Below are 21,092 nucleotides of genomic sequence, written 5' to 3'. Positions count from 1 at the left end.
AAGTCTTCTCTAAACTGAAGAATGAGTACTCTTCCAGTTTAAGGTTTTAGGCAGAGTTTGTAAACCTTGACTGTCTATTTCTTGTTGAGGGCCATACAAAACAGAAATACTGTTGGTCATATTTGTAATAGTGCCATGAACAGATGCATGGAGCTCCTGAGAGCAGTCACACATCTAAGTCAATCAAAATGTGATACTTTTCAGCAACTATGGAAATGGTTCCTATGGAACCATTCAACAATCATGATTTCAATAAAAAATGGAATGATGTATATCATATTTATCAATGCAAATTATATTCTGATAAATGTACTTTCAATTGCTAGATCTCCACTGGAAGTGTCTAAGTCTCAAGACTGCAGCCTTTTCCTGTATGTTGTCTGCAGCTTGTGAAGAACTGATCTCTGAGTAATTGTCAGAGAAAAAATTATGCTTTAAACTATATATATATATTGTAGTCCATAGTTTAGGCACAGATAGCTGTGCACATAGCCAGAAATTACTTTTTTTACTGAGGGTTTTGTTTCCCAAACTATCGTTAGCTCATGTCAATGTAATAATGTAAAAAATTTAGGTTACTGATTTGGGGTAAAATACCTACTGTTTTCTGTAGGGAAATAAGGAGGAAAAACTATGGCAACAACTGGGCTTCAGCAACAGTGGCAGGCAGTTTGCAAGAGGGATCTGGAGTCAGTTCTTAGATTTTTGGATAACATTATGTCAGGCCTTCATTTTTGTATGTACTGTGTATTTGCCACCTTTTTAGAGTCACAGGGAACACAAACCAATAATAATGCTCATAGAATCAAGCAGGTTGGAAGAGACCTCCAAGATCATCCAGTCCAACCTAGCACCCAGCCCTATCCACTCAACTAGACCATGGCACCAAGTGCCTCATTCAGGCTTTTCTGGAACACCTCCAGGGATGGTGACTCCACCACCTCCCTGGGCAGCTCATTCCAATGGCAAATCACTCTCTCTGGCAAGAACTTCCTCCTAACATCCAGCCTATACTTCCCCCAGCACAACTTGAGACTGTGTCCCCTTGTTTTATTGCTGGTTGCCTGGGAGAAGAGACCAACCCTCACCTGGCTACAACCTCCCTTCAGGTAGTTGTAGACAGCAATGAGGTCACCCCTGAGCCTCCTCTTCTCCAGGCTAAACAACCCCAGCTCCCTCAGCCTTTCCTCATAGGGTTTGTGAAGGCACAATTGCATGCTAGATATTTGAATAAGGACAAATTGATTATTAAACTTTTATTTTTCCATTCTCAGCTCTTGAGAAATATCCCTTCTGCTATAACTGAAAAGAAAAATAATCTGAGTGGGGGCCAAAACAAATTGGCCAAGCAAAGACAGGAAAGCTGAGCCTTCTCAAGGGCAGCAAGTAGTACTTACATTGCAGAAGCTTGCACATCCTGCACTAATGAGATCAAAGGATGTTTTTGCCTTCACATCATTGAAGACAGTGAGGAGCTAGTTCTGCAGCTAGAGCTAGTTCTACAGTTCTGATAGTTTGCCCAAAATCCCATAAAGAAAAAGGACATATTTAGACTTCAGTGAACACACTGCTTCTTTTATTTTTTTTAATCAGTTATCCATGGTAATGAAGAACTGGAAAACAAAAAAATTACCTTGAAAATGATAAAAAACCTATTCTTAGTGAAGCCCACATTAGGAAAAGAAAGTAAACTGTCCTTACATAGTTGTATTGATCTTGTGGATTTTCTGCTGTCATAAACTTCAAAATGTATTGAACATAATTTAATATATGATCTTCCCTAAGAGTCAAAGCTGTAAATAATCATGGCCATTAAAGCAAGAATTAATTAGGTGAATGAATAACATCAATGCTTGGGTTTTATGTGTCTCACTATTTAATGTACAGAAGCATTACATGCAAAGTGGGGAACAGAAATCTGTTTTACCTCAGCCATTAACCCCAGTTGTGTCCAAAGGTGCCTTTATTTAGAAAGAAAAGCAGTAGTGAAGCGTGAAAGGCAACCAAATTCCTTTACTAACTTTATGTCTTTACCATTTCAGAGCTGCAAGAAACTAAGACCTCCGAGTATCACAGAATATCCCACAGTCCCCTGGATTACAGGATATTATTCATGGATGAAGATCAGGATCGGATCTATGTGGGCAGCAAAGATCATATTCTGTCTTTGAATATTAATAATATAAGTCAGGATCCTCTCAGTGTAAGTTCAAGATTTACTACATGCCTTTCTTTTTAAGACAACCAAAAAATGAGGTGTTTTACTCTTTTGCAGCAGTGAAAAGTCCAGACATGTACCTTATTGAATTATTGGTCCTTTGTGTACGTGTAGTGCAAGTTGAACCAAGCTATCAGCATGGCTGCCCTTCAAACACTCCAAAACCTGACCTGTTTACTTGTTTTGAAATGGCATTCAGCATGGCTTCACCTTGCAAGGAAAATTTGTATTAAGTTGATGGTCTCTGTCTCTCTCCGTGATTTAAGATAAATTAGTGATGCCTTTTTAAAAGAAACTTGTAATGAAGTTGGAGTTGCCTGCCTGCTTAGGTCCCACACCTCCAGTGCAGGGCTTGGGGAGAACCAGCTGAGCATCAACCTTGCCACCCCATGGCCATCCTTCCACACCCTAGTGCCCAGAGCAGCCCCTCAGGTGGTGGCCTTGGTGGCACAGAGAATTAGAGGGAGGTACAGTACCCAGGGTGCAATCAGGGATGTGGTAGTCTCTGCCATCCCCACACACTGCTGTTGAGCTCCATTTTGAATGGGAGGTTGCAGCTGGTGCTGGCACTACCACACCCTTGCCTCCCTATGTGTGGCCAGAGCTGCAGCCCCCAAAACCCTGAGGGGTGTTGGGACCTGTGTTCCATCCCCCACGCCTGGCTGCCCAACCCTCTCTGTATTCAGCTATGCTGGTAACCTGTCAGAACTCACTGCCATCTACATGCAGCCTTTTCCCTGCCATGGCTTTTAGCATGCAGAAGAGAGGATGAAGAGAACAGATGGCACAGTGGCCTTGCCTTTATAGCAGGGACAGGGAGCTGACTGGCAGCAGTTTAGGAGGGACACTGAGATGCTTAAGAGTGTCCAGAGAAGGGCGACGAGGCTGGTGAGAGGCCTTGAGCACAGCCCTACGAGGAGAGGCTGAGGGAGCTGGGATTGTTTAGCCTGGAGAAGAGGAGGCTCAGGGGTGATCTTATTGCTGTCTACAACTACCTGAGGGGTGGTTGTGGCCAGGAGGAGCTTGCTGTCTTCTCTCAGGTGGCCAGCACCAGAAGGAGAGGACACAGCCTCAGGCTGCGCCAGGGGAGATTTAGGCTGGAGGTGAGGAGAAAGTTCTTCACTGAGAGAGTCATTGGACACTGGAATGGGCTGCCCGGGGAGGTGGTGGAGTTGCCATCCCTGGGGCTGTTCAAGGCAAGGTTGGACGTGGCACTTGGTGCCATGGTCTAGCCTTGAGCTCTGTGGTAAAGGGTTGGACTTGATGATCTGTGAGGTCTCTTCCGACCCTGATGATACTGTGATACTGTGAAGTGGAGGTGGTGGAGGTGTTTGAAAAGAGACTGGATGAGGCACTTTGTGCCATGGTTTAGTTAATTAGAAGGTGTTAGGTGATGGGTTGGACTTGGTGATCTTGAAGGTCTTTTCCAACCTGATTAATTCTGTGATTCTGCGAAGCAGTCTTCATTTTCATTTTCCATCCGTAACAAAAACCCCACAGGGACAGAGTTGCTTTAACCTTTGGCTATGTTTATTTTTGGTTTGTGCTCTGATGCCTAATCATCAAACTCTTTCCCAGTCTTCTGTTGTGTCTGTGTCAGCCCTTGCTCTCCCATTCAGTAGCTGAAACACGTCATTTGGGGGTTTTTGGACATCATGACCTGTACTGAGATGTCGCTTTCTAAGAACTCTGTATCCCATCTCCTCAAAACTGTACTGGGCAGCTTGTATATGAAAACAAGCAACTTATCAAGTGTTTAAAACACACTCTTTCACTGATTCCTCTCTTATTTTCACAGTGAGTTCAAATCCAGCTTCTCTGATTTTAAAATATATGGTCTACAGAAGTACTTAGGTGCCCAGCAGCCTGGCTGTTGCTTCCCCTCTAAGGGCTTAGCCTTGCCTATATTTAGATTATCACAGCTATAACATTGCCTTAAAGCATACCACAAAGGCCTTGTTCTACCAAATTCACCCAAGCCTTTAATATATGGGCTTTATTACTGTACTCAGGAGTACTGAGGGACAGAGATATCCAGCTTGCAACAGCAAAGTTAAATGCCTTCCTTAAGCGAGGAGGCTTTTAATGTGTCAGGAGAGAGGAGAGAAAGTCTCCACTGAAGGGTGATTAAGTGCAGTTAAATTAGGCTTTGCTCTGAATCGCCCTCTGGACATGCCTGTCTACCTGAATTGATTGTGCAGGGAGTTGAGAGAGGCTAAACCTAACTTACACGTTTAAATTAATTGCCTCTCCTAGAACAGCATCAACACATCCTTCCTCCTCCTAATGGTACAGAAATCTTCCTCTGAAATGAAGCTGTCTTCTTTGATCTGAAATAGCTTGTGTGACCTTTGCTAATTCCCATCTCACCAGTGATCCAGCCACCCTTGTTTGGGAACTACTGTGCTCCCACATGGCACAGTATTAGTCACAGAATGGTTTGGGTTGGAAGGGACCTCCAAAGGTCATCTAGTCCAAACCCCCTGCAGTCCGCAGGGAAATCCTCCATTAGATCAGGTCGCTCAGAGCCTTGTCCAGCCTCACCTTAGATATCTCCAGGGATGGGCCCTCAGCTGCCTCTGTGGAAAACCTTTTGCAATGTTCCATCAGCCTCATGGTAAAGAACTTGTTCCTGCCATTCAAACTAAATCTCCTCTAATTTAAAACCATTGCCCCTTGTCACTGCAGGCCTTTGGAAACTGTCCTACTGCAGCCTGCAGCCTTCTTGTAGCCCCCTTCAGGTACTGGAAGATATTTCTCCAGGCTGAGCAACCCCAGCTCCTTCAGCCTCTCCTTGTACCAGCGCTGCTGCAGCTCCCTGATCACTTTCTTGACCCTCCTCTGGACCTGCTTCCTCAGGTCCATGTCCTTGCTGTGTGGCGGGCTCCAGAGCTGTTGGCTTATATCCAGCTTCTCATCTACTGGCATCCCACAGGGCTGCTCTCAATTTTGTTACCCTCCAGCATGTGTTGATATTTAGGATTGCCCTGAGCTACTTGCAGGACTTTACACATATGCCTCATGAGATTTTCCTCAGTCCACCTCTCCAGCCTGTCCAGGTCCCTCTAGATGGCATCCTGCCCTTCAGACTTACTAACCACACATTCCTTTATCAGGTTGGATTTAGTTCTGTGAAGAATTTGGTTAGCTAGGAAGGTCTCTATTACATGAAATGCATTGTGTGTTACAAATGTGTGAGGCATTTCAACACTCTAGCCCTAGGAATATGAGACTAAATAAAAATTAACAGCAAACAAAAGCACACATTATCACATGTGACCACAGCAAATATGACCACCCACGGTTAGGCTAAGCATTAATTTCTGCAATCCCATGTGTTCTTTTCTTTGTTTTTATAACAGATTCACTTTGCTAATCTTATGCCTCTTTAGAAATCCTGTATTGCCTATGCAATATGTATGTGTGTATAAGTACACAGAGAGCTTTAATGCTATTATTTATGTTATCACACAGTATCACAGTATCATCAGGGCTGGAAGAGACCTCATAGATCATCAAGTCCAACCCTTTACCACAGAGCTCAAGGCTAGACCATGGCACCAAGTGCCACGTCCAATCTTGCCTTGAACAGCCCCAGGGACAGCGACTCCACCACCTCCCCGGGCAGCCCATTCCAGTGTCCAATGACTCAGTGAAGAACTTTCTCCTCACCTCCAGCCTAAATTTCCCCTGGCGTAGCTTGAGGCTGTGTCCTCTCGTTCTGGTGCTGGCCACCTGAGGGAAGAGAGCAACCTCCTCCTGGCCACAAACACCCCTCAGGAGGCTAAATTTTATAAGGCTCTGTCACTTACTAGATTTCTAGAGAAAAGATTTCCAATAGATGTCTTCTCTATTTCAAAATCAAAATAAGGAGTGGAAGTCAGCCAAGAACTTTAGAGTTTGAGTATAGGTCAGATAAACAGACATTGAGGTGTCTGTTGGAAAACTGTCTCTAGTGTATGGTATCTTGAAAAGAAATTCAGAGATCAGTTTGAAGTGTTAATATTTTAAGGGTTTTATCATAAGATAAACTGTTGGTATTAAAACATTTTTTTCTCATGAGAAGCCTTCTTTCAATATTTTGGCTTTCTGCTTTCCAGTGTGAACAATTTCTAGAAATTGGGTAGCAGCTAGAAATGAAAGAAGTACATAACTAAAACAATGATGTCGATAGTATCACTTCCAGAGAAGAAAGATGTTTAAATAAATTAAGATATCTTTAAAATATTTAATACAATTCGTTTCAGCTAGCCAAAGACCTGAGCCTTTCCTTTACTGCATGCTAAGAAACGAAGCTGTTTTCATTTATCAATAAACACATTTTTTTGTCTTCTAATCGAGGTGTAAAAGATACCAAAGTATTAGCTTATTGGTGTCCGTTAGGAAGTGAAATATTTTGTTTAAATTATGATTCAAATATGTTTCCTAAAAGATATTTCTCTCTTTTCTTGCAGATTTTCTGGCCAGCATCAGCAAACAAGGTCGAAGAGTGCAAAATGGCTGGCAAAGATCCTACAGTAAGTTATAATCCACGTGCACTTCCCCACACATACACAAATTACATACTCAGCCACAGAGGAAGAGTACCTTGAGTGCAGCTAAAAGAAATCAAATAAGTGTTTGGTTTGCTTCTTAAATGTTCTGCAGGCTAAAGTGTAAAGTGAATTTATGAAGAGAAAAACAAAGCTGTATAAACAGAAGACACCTTCAGATGCTGACAAATGGCAAAAGATAGGCACTGTCCATTGCCCTGCCTTTTATTTTATTATCACAAGCCAAATTCATTAATAGTACTTTTCCAGATAGGTTCTAGATGCTGAATATCAGGGAGTGACAGGACTAGGGGGAATGGAGCAAAGCTGGAGACAGGTAGGTTCAAACTGGACTTGAGGAGGAAGTTCTTCAGCATGAGAGTGGGGAGAGCCTGGAATGGGTTGCCCAGAGAGGTGGTTGGGGCCCCGTCTCTGGAGGTGCTCAAGGCCAGACTGGCTGAGGCTCTGGCCAGCCTGATCTAGGGTAGGGTATCCCTGGCCATGGCATGGGGGTTGGAACTAGCAACAGAACAAGCGGGCACAGTCTCAAGTTGTGCCAGGGGAAGTCTAGGCTGGATGTTAGGAGGAAGTTCTTCACAGAGAGAGTGATAGGCATTGGAATGGGCTGCCCAGGGAGGTGGTGGAGTCACCATCCGTGGAGGTGTTCAAGAAAAGGCTGGATGAGGCACTTAGTGCCATGGTCTAGTTGACTGGCTAGGGCTGGATGCTAGGTTGGACTGGATGATCTTGGAGGTCTCTTCCAACCTGGTTGATTCTATGATTCTATGATCCTTGTGGTCCCTTCCAACCCGGTCTGATTCTATGATTGGGACACCCTAAACATCTCTTTCCATTACTCCCACAAAACAATGGCCAGCTAAGTATCTGAAAACTAAAGTTCAACACTAGAGAGATGGGCAAAGGCTCAAAGATCATAAAATGATTTTCCTGCTGGACATGATTAAAATATGAGAATGCTGGTATTGAGCCAGCTTGTTTTACTTCTCTGTGAATCACCAGAGAATAGGCATGAAAGCACAGTTTGTCTCAGATGGTTACCTTAGAAGGTTGTTCCTAACAAAACCAGCCATTCGTCTCAAAACTCCTCTGTTCTTGCCTTAAACCCTTTGCAAAGAGCACGGCATGATACCAAAGCAGAGTAGCAACTGCGAGGTACCAGTGCTGCTCATTGTTTCCTGGCCCTCATCCTTTCATTATTAGATTTCTCTCCATATAATCTTTTATGTAGGAGTCTTCTAGACAAGATCAGTTTACATTCTGCCATATATAAGCTAGTAGTACACCTTCTCTTCTCCTTCCCTTTCTGCAGATGTAGGGTGGGTTGGTAATGCTGCTAAGAAAATCACAACTTTGATAGCAGAACATCTTGGAGGCAAACTAGGATAGCTGGATATAAGAAAATGGAAACATTTGGGAACAAGCCTCAGCTTTAGAGAAACAATGTATTTTGACTGGGTTCAAGGATTTTTCTGGTGAGGCTAGACCTAACACTTAGCTGAGGGTGTGCAACGTTCCTTGTGGAGAAGCTTCATCTATGAACTTTGAGATGCCTACAGTTTTACACCAGTTTTCAGATGTAGTACAATGCCAGCTCCTGCTGAACAAAAAATGTGATTGCCTTTAAATATAAATAAACTGTGCACTCTGCTAAACTCTTGACAGACAACACAGTTTCAAAACATTCAGAGTTGTAAAGTTCTGGGAAAATATCCCTTAAATAATGAGATCTGAGATTTGGGCTTACTTTACTTTTTATTTGTCTTCACCTCTGGGACGTGGTTTAGTGGCTATGGTGATGTGTGATGGTTTGGGTGTTACCCACACCCCCACAATTTAGGAATCCCCTAGACTAGACTCAGCTGGCTGTGGAAATATGAATGAAGCTTATATTTACAGCTAGCACAATATACAAGCAGATATTTACAGTATATACAGTTATAGACAGAAATATACAAGGTAAAAGGTAATACAGAAACACAACTCCCCTCCCAGAAACCTGAGTCCCCACGAGGGGCTCCCAACCACCCCTGCACCTTCTCCCTACCCCTCTCAACCTTACCCCAGTCCCAGGGAAGAATGGAGGTTCAGCCAGGGGGCTTAGGAAGCAAAGTGGATTAGAAAAGAAAATGAAGGGTAAAGTTAGAGTGAGATCCAGCTCAGAGCTAGCCAGCAGCAGAGGAGAAGACTCCCTTATCTATGTTTTGCTTTTATTCTTATACATCTTAGCAAACCTATGAGTGAAGTAGACATCACCATTGTTTTCCTTTCACAGCCTGTAATCTAATTCTTCTCACCAAAATGTTCTAGCTAGCTTCAAACTAGCACGTGGTGTTAGGTCATCAGTTGGACTTTATGATCTTGGAGGTCTTCTCCAAATGGATAAGTCCTAATGATTCTATGATGAAAGAAATAGGAGGAAAAAAGAGACTGATTTGGAGGTGTCCTTAAGGAAAATTTGTAAGATTACATCTTGTTTTCTGGTAGAGGCCTTGCTTCTTCCTAACCAAGGTACAGAGAAGCTTGTGGATGAAAAATAGATGGCTATGAGGAAGTGGGAAAATCACATACACTTCCTTATAACTTCTCCATGCTGCTGTATCAATGCCCAGATCCCAGATGAGACAAAATGGAATGAAAAGAGAAATCTGCAGCTACCTAAAGACTACCAAACTCAGTAGTTGCTTTCATTATACTGTAAAGATTACAAACCACTTCTATTCCCTAGAGTTCTCAACTTCTAAAATAACATTTGCCAATGTGAACTGAGTGTTTTCTGTATTCCCTGCAGCACGGCTGTGGAAATTTTGTGCGTGTGATACAGTCGTACAACCGCACACATCTGTATGTCTGCGGCAGCGGCGCCTTCAGCCCCGTCTGTGTCTATGTCAACAGAGGACGCAGGTCTGAGGTAAGTCTCACTTTCGTTTTACCCACTCGTTTTTGTGGTGCATCTCCCTAGCCTTACTGTTGTGGAGGCAGGAATTAATGTGTGGCTGAGTCGAGAATTTTAAACAAAAATAGTTATTTTATTTTCCAAAAAACCTGCCCCCAAAAATATATATACAAAGATTAATTTAGTTTAATTAGCAGATTCACTGGTTAGACCACACCTTGAGTATTGTGTTCAATTCTGGGCCCCCCAGTTTAGGAAGGACATTGAGGTGCTTGAGCGTGTCCTGAGAAGGGCGACGAGGCTGGTGAGAGGCCTTGAGCATACCCCTACGAGGAGAGGCTGAGGGAGCTGGGATTGTTTAGCCTGGAGAAGAGGAGGCTCAGGGGTGACCTTATTGCTGTCTACAACTACCTGAGGGGTGGTTGTAGCCAGGAGGAGGTTGCTCTCTTCTCTCAGGTGGCCAGCACCAGAATGAGAGGACACAGCCTCAGGCTGCACCAGGGGAGATTTAGGCTGGAGGTGAGGAGAAAGTTCTTCACTGAGAGAGTCATTGGACACTGGAATGGGCTGCCTGGGGAGGTGGTGGAGTCGCCGTCCCTGGGGCTGTTCAAGGCAAGGTTGGACGTGGCACTTGGTGCCATGGTCTAGCCTTGAGCTCTGTGGTAAAGGGTTGGACTTGATGATCTGTGAGGTCTCTTCCAACCCTGATGATACTGTGATACTGTGATACCGACAGGGATACCCTCAATAATCTGACTATTTTGGAAGTCAGAAGTTGGAAAAGGCTTTAGGTATTTATTAATTAATAGCGGTTTCTTACTAAATAAAGTTGAGCCAAAATAACTCACAGTCAGGCTGACTTGCTCACGGTCTGCCTCTGTCGTTCACCTTTCAGCAGCTATCCGCTGGGCCATTAAGAGTCGTTAGGCTTACAAAGGTGTGATGGTTTGGGCTCCTACCCGCCCCCCCACACTTTTGAATTTGCCCCAGCTAACTCAGCCTCTGGGAATATAAATGAAGCTATTTATTTTACAGCAGCAAATATACAAGCAGCTATTTACAATATATATACAGTTATATACAGAAAAATACAAAGGATAAACAATACAAAAGCACAACTCCCCTCCCAGAAACCTGAGTCCCCAGGAGGGGCTCTCAAACCACCCCAACACCTCCCCCGGCCCTCTCAACCTTACCCCAGTTCTCAGGAAGAAGAGAGGTGCAGCCAAGAGGTTAGAGAGCAAGGTTAGTGGGAGCAAGGTTAATGAGATGTGACTAGGTCTGAAGGCAAAGGCAGAATGAAAGACAAAATGGAGAATGTTTTTCTTCTTCTTCCCAGAGTTCTCATCATGACTGTGAGCGAAGAGACACAATTGTTTTTCATTTCACTGCCCATTATCTAGTTCTTTTACCAAAACATTCCAGCCTGCTTCAAACTAGCACAAAAGGTGTCAATAGGAAAGCAGTTCTTTGAAGATCTCTCTGCATCCAAGGCAGGGGGAGAGTGGGGGAGCTCTCAGGCAATCACGAGCATCCAAGCAGGGATAAAATCCAAGGCGGGAACCCCCAAAGGTGGGAAGACCCCCAATATTTATAACCCGCGCTAGACAAAGGGCAGAGTTACCACACCTTAGGCGTGAAAGCGCACGGCCAATGCCAGCCTGGCTCCAGTGCAGTCACCGCACGGGGCAGTCCTCGTGCGGGCAGGACCCCTTTGCTCACCCCCTCCATGGCTGCAGGGCAGGCAAGGGGGGGAGGAAACCAGGCAGCTTTCCCTCTTGCCCCCGAAGTCCGGGCAGGAGTGGAATTTAAGGGTACAGGACTCCAGGACACTTACACAAAACTCAACAGTTTGAATGTTAAAAATATAGTGACCCTTGTGAGTTGCTTGACCTGTGTTAAATAGAAAACACAGAGTTTTCTAACCTATCAGAGAACTGCTTAAAAGAGTCCAGTGCAGAGCCACAAAGCTGTTGAAGGCAGTGGAACATCTCCCTCATGAGGAAAGGCTGAGGCAGATGGGTCTCTTTAGTTTGGAGAAGAGGAAACGGAGAGGTGACCTTAGTGTGAAGGGAAAGTGTTAGGAAGATGGAGCCAGGCTCTTCTCAGTAATGGCCAGTGATAGGACAAGGGGTAATGGGTTCAAGCTGGAGCATGGGTGGCTCTGCACGAACATAAGGAAAATCCTTTTCAGTGTGAGGGTGACAGAGCTCTGGAACAAGTTGCCCAAAGAGGAGTTTCCTTCACTGGAGACATTCAAAACTCCTACCTGTGACCTGCTGTAGGTGATCCTGCTCTGTCAGGGCAGTTGGACTGGACGATCTTTTGAGGTCCCTTCCAACCTCTAACGTTCTGTGATTCTGTGATTCCATGATTCTATTACCAGCTAGAACTGAAGCAGTGATCAAAAGCTATGCCTCAAATATGATGGTTATCCAAAATTCCAGTCATATCAAATCCTGGGGTACCTTTGATACTACATTTTTGTTTGACGTTGTCTGGTGAATTAATTTGTATAAAAAGAAATGCCAAGAAATACTTGAAAGGAAACAGCCAGTAGGAAAAAAAAATATGCAGTCCACTTTTTATAACTTCCATGTGTTACTGATTCCTGGGAGAATCCCTTCAGTGACCAAACTACTTGGATATTTGAAGATTTGCTGGACTTCACCTTAATGCTCACTTCTTGCAATTGCAGTACAAGTAACTTTCATATACTGGACAAGTTTTGCCCTATTTGAGTCTTTTGGGGTGAAGTCTATAAGCATTCTCAGCACTGCGAGATCTTTCAGGATATGAACCTTATCTCCAGATAGATCTCCAGTTTTTATATATTCAGTTTCATTGTGTATTTCAAATCTGCAAAGCACCAAATGTTTCATGGGTATATTGTCCAAGTTTGATGATTTGAAAGTGAAATATTTGTTTACTTGCCAATGCAATAGGTAATAAATTAAGCAACAAGAAGGAGAAGGAAAACCACTTAAGCAAGACCTCATCACCTCTGTAGCTTTTGGGTCAGATTCATGTCTGCAAGCACAAGGATGTGCAGTATATTTTCCTGTGCAATGTGGAAGCAGATGTGTTGGGAAGGAAGATCAGAGCATGCTACTTGGAGTTTTGCCATGTGAGGGCAGCTTTAAAAGCTGGGCTGGCTCCTCGGTAAGGCACTGGGAAATTCATCACTAATTTCATTGAGAGTGGGATGGGAATTCTGGCCAAGACCCAAGACTACTGCAGAGGTTGCCAAGGAGGTGATAAATCGTTGTTTCTCTAGGTAGGTTTACATGGGATGATCTCAGTGACTTTTGGTAAATAATCAGGTTCATAGGCCTTGATTTAAAAGTACAAGCAAGAAGAAACCAATAAGTAAATATATCTTTCTGGTTAATGGAGTCTGCATTAACTTATTTTGATGTCTTTTGAAACAGAGATCAGCTTTTCTCAGCATCATCTTATTTCTTGACAAACTATTTAAAACAGGGAAAGTGATCTCATTTGTCCTCTGATTAATGGCATTTTGTATATCAGTCTAAGTAGTAGCCCTGTAATCCAAAAAAACTCATTCTTTTAGAGGTTTTGTAAATGAGTTTGGGGAGGAGAAGGGAAGTGCAGGAAATGACATCTACAGATGATGCAAATGTTAAATTTCTTAAGTAAAAAAATAAATATACATGTTTTGGAGGAGCAAAACTGGCTCTACTTAGCCCGTCTGTATAGCTACATGCCTATGATCAATTGATTAAATAAACTCTGTTTCAGACGTCTGGAGTCTGTCAGACCCTTGACTATAGGCATCTCATGCTCAAAGCCATTACTGTACAGGCCAACAATAGCATAACAGTCTAAACCCAAGCATTTCCTTCTGAACTCATTGTATAGATGACTGCATGACTAATTAATAGAGCAGAATGAAGAACGATGTAGCGCTGATGGGACCAGTGGGAACTCATTTTTTTCTCTGCTTTTGTCATTCCACCTTTAATTTAGCACATTTTTTTTCCATGCAGAGAAGACTGGTTTTGCATCTGCATGATAGATACTTTAGCAAGCACATCTGTTTTTCTCTGGAAGCTGCAAAGCCCAGCACCAAGAGTCATATCCAGCAGTTATAAGAACTGGGCCTGTTTTGCTCTTTTGCTTCCAGAATTCCACATAAGCTCACAAAACCAAGGCAGTTTCACTGGTGAGGCAGAATGTTGTCCTATTCCCTGAAACACAGGTTAAAAAAATAATTCATTTTCTTCCTTCTCACACTTGACACTTTGAGCTTTGGTAATGATTCTCTTAGTCATCCAAATACATTTCAACGTCAAAGTAAATGCAAACAGAAGGAAGTGTAATCACTGTGTGAATTAATTACAGACTAAAGAGTAGATTTAATATATATGAAAATCAAGTGTAGCTCTGGAACCAGTTTAATAATGCAGCAATGGGCATTTTGATTTGGTAAGCAGTGGTGTAATAATGTAGAGAACGTGGATGAACATCAAGCTGCATATTAATGTAGAAAGAAAATAACTTTTAAAACCCCAACACAATCATGTCAGAGACTTCATACTTATTTTTGCACCTTGTTTAAGGAGCTTATTGCTGAAACACCAGATAAACAGATAAATTAGGCAAATCAGAAGAAAGAGAGGAGAATGAAGGATAATGGATATGAAAAGTTCCTACTGTAGTTGAGTATTTCAGGTTGGTAGTCTCCAATTTCCTGTCACCAAACGGGTGCTCAGTGATCTCTGTGGCATCCCTGTTGCCCTGTGGTTTTTATTCATTGCCAAGGGAAATGTAAACAGTTGCTGCCCTTAGTTGAATAGCTTAGGTACCACAGAAGCCTTTATGTATTTTTTTTTTTTGCCAGGCTATGCAAGAGTTACTGAATGCATCTGTCACTAAGGAATTGGAGTTCTACACAGAATCCAAGAGATGATAGTGAAAAATCAAATTACTTATACTATCACCAAATGACAGTTAGAGAAGATTTTTATTTAATATATCACAGTATCATCAGGGTTGGAAGAGACCTCACAGATCATCAAGTCCAACCCTTTACCACACAGCTCAAGGCTAGACCATGGCACCAAGTGCCACGTCCAATCCTGCCCAGGGACGGCGACTCCACCACCTCCCCGGGCAGCCCATTCCAGTGTCCAATGACTCTCTCACTGAAGAACTTTCTCCTCACCTCCAGCCTAAATTTCCTCTGGCACAGCCTGAGGCTGTGTCCTCTAAATATATTCTTGTTTCAGTAGATTTGTAATAATCTCTTAGACTAGTGTATCACCAGGTAGTCAGCACATAAGTGATAAATAACTTCAAAAACATGAAAGTAATCTCCTCAGATGTTATTGCAGAGGTCAGTCAGCCTCTCTAAAGTATATCCAAGCTAAGATAACTCTTTGTTTCAGCATCTTGAATTTATAACATGAGTCTTGAAAAGAATTGGGTACCAATGAAAAGCTTGACTGAGAAGACGGTGACATTCTGAGGAAGAAAGTTGAACTGGTGATAGTACAGGACAAGTGCCCAGCAGAGTTGAGCATTGTTAATGCTGGGGACAGCCAAGCATGAAAATCACTTTACATCTGAGGGGTTTGGAAATGAGAAGTGACACATGAATCTACATTGCAGGAGCAAGTTTTCAAGATCGACTCCAAGTGTGAATCAGGAAAGGGACGCTGTTCTTTCAACCCTAATGTGAACACCGTGTCTGTTATGATTAGTAAGTAAAGATACTTCATCTTACTTAGGTCTAAACTCATATCCTATGTGGTGTGGTTGAGGGGTGAGCTGGATGCAGAATTCATCCTCCAGGGCTGGTGAGCACAAGGATTGGGTCCATCCTTGAGTTGGGGTTTACACAGGGCTAAAAATGGATGTACAAATAGAACACAGAAACAAGATGTCAGAAGGGAGAGAAACAGAAAATAAAAGATTGTCCTTTTTCCAGCTTACACATTTTTTCCCAGGATTAGTTTCAGCTTTACATTACCCTGTCTAGCGTTTTATGTCTGAACAATTTCTGACCTTGTTCATCCTAGACAGCACTTGTGTCTCATTCAATAATTTGTAATATCTCAGAGTAGCTGGGGAAAGAAGGCCTGAAGACTTTAGTTACTTTGAATTTCATTTTTATTGTCATCTCTGCTGTAGAGCTTACCAGCTATTGCAAAGTTCTTCATTCTTCACTTGGCTTTGCACCCAACCAATTTTGCAGTTTTCTTCCATTTGAAAGGCCAGAAAATGATACAACTGACACAGCTCAAATATTCCTGTGAATCGGTGTCTGTGAGATGTACCCCATACAAAGAATTACTCCAATGCCTATTTGTGATGGCTTGGGTGTTACCTGGCTCCCCCCACTTTGGAAATCACCCAGACTAGGCTCAGCCAGCTCTGGAAATTTGAATGAAGCTTATATTTACAGGTTAGCACAATATACAAGCAGATATTTACAGTATATACAGTTATAGACAGAAATATACAAGGTAAAAGGTAATACAGAAACACAACTCCCCTCCCAGAAACCTGAGCCCTCAGGAGGGGCTCCCAACCACCCTTCCACCTTCTCCCACCCCTCTACCTTACCCCAGACATTGTCTTGTGCCCCAAGGAGGAATGGAAGGTTGGTCCAGGGGGGTTAGGAAGCAAGTGGATTAATCAGAGAGACAGCAGCTGAGGTTAGAGAGAGAAATGCCCAGAGCTCGGGCAGTGCCCCAAGTGCAAATACCTTATCTATGTTTATATTCTTGTTCTTATACATCTCAGCAAGCCTGAGTCAAGTAGACATCACCATTTGTTCCTCTTTCACAGCCTGTGATCTAATCCTTCTCACCAAAACATTCTAGCTAGCTTCAAACTAGCACAGTATTGCACACCTAACTTAAAACTCGCAGGGGCCATACACATTCTGCAACCAAGTCATCAGCAAAACATTTTGTTGTTGTTTTTTTTCTTAACCAGGAGACATGTTATATATACTTAATGTAACCAGACTTTTCACAGACTTCTAGTGGCAGAGCTTTGGTTTTTCAAAATGTGCCTGCTCCTTGCTGTATTTTTGGCTATGAAGGGAACAGCTGTTGCAGAGATTTTTCAGGCTTTCTTAGCACACAAAACTCAGTGCGCACAGGTACTGCATGTTTCGATGAGAGTTTACAGAGGAACAATGTCTGGTGTTTCTGCTATTCATATTCCACTGAAACAGTTTTGTTTCCTTGGAAGTTTGAGTCTCATGGAGCTTAAGAGGAGTGTCTTATAGTCTGGCCTACATAGTCTGTCCAAAATATAAATTGCCTTTTTAGTAGTGATAATGATGATTATGATAATAATAATGATAATAATAATAACAACGATAATAATAATAATAATGATAATAATAGTAACAACAATAATAATAACAACAACAATAATACAGCAATAATAATAGAATAATAAGAGAAAGAAGCATTATTATTATATTCTTTATTGAAAATCTAATTAGTACAAAAGGACAATTTCATTCAGAGAGATATGAACTAGAGCAACTTTAGAAGACAGGTAAATGGTCCCTAGCTGCCTGTCCAAACCTTGGTTGCACTTTCATCTTTATCTCATCAGTGATCTATGGTCAGTGATTGCAGACACCCACTGTGTAACGAAAATATTTGTTCAGAGTCAGTGATGGATTAATCCACTGCTACTCATTAGTGTTCTGGTGTTGGTAAGTGAATCAAATGTCACTAAAAATAAAATGTCTCTTCCTTGTTCCTTCTGGATTTTATGAAACACCATTAAAGCACATTGAAATACTTTATATACAATAAGCTGACTTTTTCTACAAAAGATCTATGGCAGTGTTGTTCGCCTTAGAAGATTTTATGTTCTCTTCTTCGATCTCAGTTATGTGACAAGGAGACTTTCCCCAGTGTCTGACTTTTCATTCATGACATAATTCATCTACAAAGTTGAAATTATTCCACAAAGATCACGTTCTTTTTTCAAAAGAGCCCCACAGATGATGTTTTATACTTTGTTTCTGTGACCTCAAAGTCCAGTCACTTCAAAAATATGAAGCTTGAATGATTTTTAAGTTTGAGTTATAGTGAGAGAACTGAGCCCATGTACTGGACTCTCCTTTGAGCATTCTTTTGCAGGAGGAATTCCTTCCCCTCACTTCAGAAGATGGGAAATACTGCTAGACTGGCTAACACTTGTACAACAAAGGAACCATTTTTAAATGTAGATGAAATTTCTTGACAATTTCAGGCATCACCAGCCTGGAATACAGTTGGAAAACTGATTCATGCTTCAGAGGAAAGTGATGCTGTAAAAACAAATTTGAACTTTGTACAATTTGCCATTGTACAAAGACACTTTAGCATCAAAGCCATGAAAAATGTACTTTGAAGAAACTTGACATAACTAATGTGCAGGATGCACATCTCTCTCCCTGCCAAGATTCTGAAATATTTATGAAAGCAGACATACCTCATCAATCCAGTAATTCCCCCCAGTAAAAAGAGAAGTAATGTGAACTAGTGCTGTGCAGGCCAAGTGCTGCTTAGAGCTTAAATTTAACCAAAAGGAACCAGAGCTGATGGGGATTGTCTGATATATGATTAGCAAGCAGACACTAGGAATTCTTAAAACATAGCTAATAGTATAGATATATAATGAGATTAAAATTGCATCTGGTAGTCCTGTTGTTGAATTGTGTCCATATATGTATATGCATAGGACTGTACCTAATATTTAGTGAGAACTATAAGCCTGATCTCTTTCAGCCAATTGATCTCATAACATGACTAAAGCTCTGATGGACTGAGGCAATGAGGGAAATATGCAAAGTCAGTTATAAATCAACAGATATCTCACATTATTCTGTCAATGCATACTCAAGCAGTAAATGTTTCACACACATGCAGTGAAAGCATTGTTTAAATCCTTTGTGTATGAATCTTGTCATCGCTGGGGATGATGAGAGCAGAAGAGTTGCTGCTGGCTGCTCCAGAGGGTTTTGGTTAGGGGGCTCTAGCCAGACACAGGAAAAATCACCGGAGTTTTCATTTTCTCATGAGCCAACATTCTTCCATTCTGATGCACACACAGAGCATAAAATAGCCTCAAGTGCTTCTGAACCTGTGACTCTTGCCAGCTTGACCACGCTCTCTGAGTAGTCCAGAAATTCAAACAAAAACATCCATCAAATGGCCCAGCTGTACTGGAATGTATTCAGCCACCACTCCCACTCTGAGAGTTAGAGTTTATTTTAGCTACTGTTTTCTACTCTGGGGTTTCATTGTCATTAGTCAGTGGAAATTGCTTGGTTACTCCTGGCGTAGAAAATGATAGCATATGTAATTATAATTATATATGTGTGTATTTATGCACGTGCACAGGCTCACACAAACACAGAGACACAACCCAACTGATGGACTGAACTTTTAGGCCTGCACAGAAGTCCATAGTTGTGTTAATGTAAGAGTCGTATGTCTAATTGTGTCCAAGATCCTATCCTTAGAACCAAGTACATAAAAGGAAAGAATTGCTGCTCCCTATTGCTTTGTGTAAAGTTCAGTAATATGATTGTCTGGCCACTGCAGTGCTGAAGTCAAGCTTGAGGTTGCCTGGGGCAGCCTTGACAATACTGCTGGTAAAAAAAGGCAATGTTCCATTTGCTGCAATTGATGTTATGCCAGTTGACATTAGCAATAAATTTAGCCCAGTCATTTAGTCTGCTCCCATAACAAAAATGCTTTTTGAAGTATGTACTTTAAAAAAAAATGAATGTGATTCTTTCTGATAACACTAGGCTGAGTTTTCAGTGATCCTCAGCAGGGAAAGTTGAGCAACTAAACGTCTTACCAAAGAACGGTTCACCACATATGCAGTTCTGTTGTTGCTTTTGATTATGCACTGCCCCAAAGTCTTCTAGAAAAACCCACTGATTCTTGTGCATTCTAGAGTGTGTCTTTGTAGATCACTGGGAAAGCCCCTTCTCATGACCCAATAGTTATCTGTACAGACTCCTGTGTGAAGAAAGAGCTGATGCATTTAAATTAAAACTAGGTCAGTAAGTGTGGATTTCTCAAAAGCCTTAACAACACATTTGCTTTCCCCCCTCCATTTCAATTCTCTGCAGATGAGGAGCTTTTTTCAGGCATGTACATTGATTTCATGGGGACAGACGCAGCCATTTTTCGGAGTCTGACCAGGAGGAACGCAGTGAGAACTGACCAGCACAACTCCAAGTGGCTGAGTGGTGAGATGTTGTTGTTTTAACAAAGCTTCTAATGGATTTCACAGAAATTCTTCTTTGTTTTGTTTCAAACAGAGAGATTGTCTTTTGAAGAGCTTTGCTCTGAATTTAAGTTATGAGGTTGTACCACAAAGTAATGTGTCTAAAATAGAAATTGTAAAGGTTCACTGTTATAAGCCAGTCTCAGAGGTTTCTCCACCTGATGGACTTCTTTGCAGTGATCTAATGCTACTGCTTCATTTGTAGCACTTTGCTGAAGATACCCTGTGAGATAAAATGCAAGAAGATGGAAACTTCAGGCTGCCATCAAGAAGCCATTTACCTGGTGATATCTGGAGTATATTAGCATAAGCCTAGAGCATAAAGCTTAACCTGCCACAGCAGTACCTCTATATGCTTTATATAGCATTTCCTTTAAGCAGTCAGCAATTGCCAAATCATTAATTGTTTCTACTGAAACATCTTTTGGTTTAATCTCTTTTGTATCCTGTTTCATTTCAGAGCCTATTTTTGTGGATGCTCATGTTATCCCTGATGGCACTGACCCCAATGATGCCAAAATCTACTTCTTCTTCAAAGAGAGACTCACAGACAACAGTGGCAGCACAAAGCAAATCCATTCAATGATTGCAAGAATATGCCCAGTAAGAGCTATATTGTTTGCCAGGTTGTTGGGACAAGCTGCTAGTGTGAATGAGAAGCTAAGAGACTAAATGATCAAAAAGCCTTTGATTCATATTGGAAACAAATTCCCTGTTTCAGCTTCCACATTCATAAGTAAAATTTTGCTTAACACACAACTGGGGTCTGACCATGTTATGTCTATCTGACTATATCTATACTGATATGGAAATACAGAGACTCAGACATTTGTTGTATCTATCTGCTGACTCAAAAAGTCACCAGTGCTGAATTTCCAAATGTGCTGTGCTTTGAAAAAATGGCTTACATGTCTTGGTCAGCAATTGTAAGACAGTGAAGGCTTTCACACACACCCCCCCGCCACCAAATACACTTTGAAAATATCAGAGCCAAGCATTTAAACAGGTTAATTTAAGTTTCAAATATTGTTATTCCAATGTCTGTGAGCCTAATTTTTAAAATGTGCACAGGAAAATTAAATTCAGGCTTTGGGAGTACTCCTGTGCAGTAATTAATTTATGGTCACAGTGCTCTTCACTGTCC

General features: G+C 41.9%; 1 protein-coding gene across 3 annotated transcripts in view; it reads left to right on the top strand.

The window, feature by feature from the left end:
• SEMA3C (semaphorin 3C) overlaps positions 1-21,092 on the top strand; it is a 146,691-nt gene that overhangs the window by 81,249 nt on the left and 44,350 nt on the right. For all 3 annotated transcript variants that reach the window (XM_064142563.1, XM_064142564.1, XM_064142565.1), the window contains 6 exons: positions 2,043-2,203; positions 6,673-6,735; positions 9,560-9,679; positions 15,299-15,389; positions 19,791-19,910; positions 20,409-20,551. In XM_064142563.1, the coding sequence (XP_063998633.1) occupies positions 2,043-2,203; positions 6,673-6,735; positions 9,560-9,679; positions 15,299-15,389; positions 19,791-19,910; positions 20,409-20,551 (698 nt within the window). The remainder of the gene's footprint in view (positions 1-2,042; positions 2,204-6,672; positions 6,736-9,559; positions 9,680-15,298; positions 15,390-19,790; positions 19,911-20,408; positions 20,552-21,092) is intronic.

This window comes from Pogoniulus pusillus, chromosome 4 (assembly GCF_015220805.1).
Source record: "Pogoniulus pusillus isolate bPogPus1 chromosome 4, bPogPus1.pri, whole genome shotgun sequence".
NCBI classification, from domain to species: domain Eukaryota; kingdom Metazoa; phylum Chordata; class Aves; order Piciformes; family Lybiidae; genus Pogoniulus; species Pogoniulus pusillus.
Note: the sequence above shows the minus strand (reverse complement) of the source record. Positions and strands in the feature narration are given on the sequence as shown.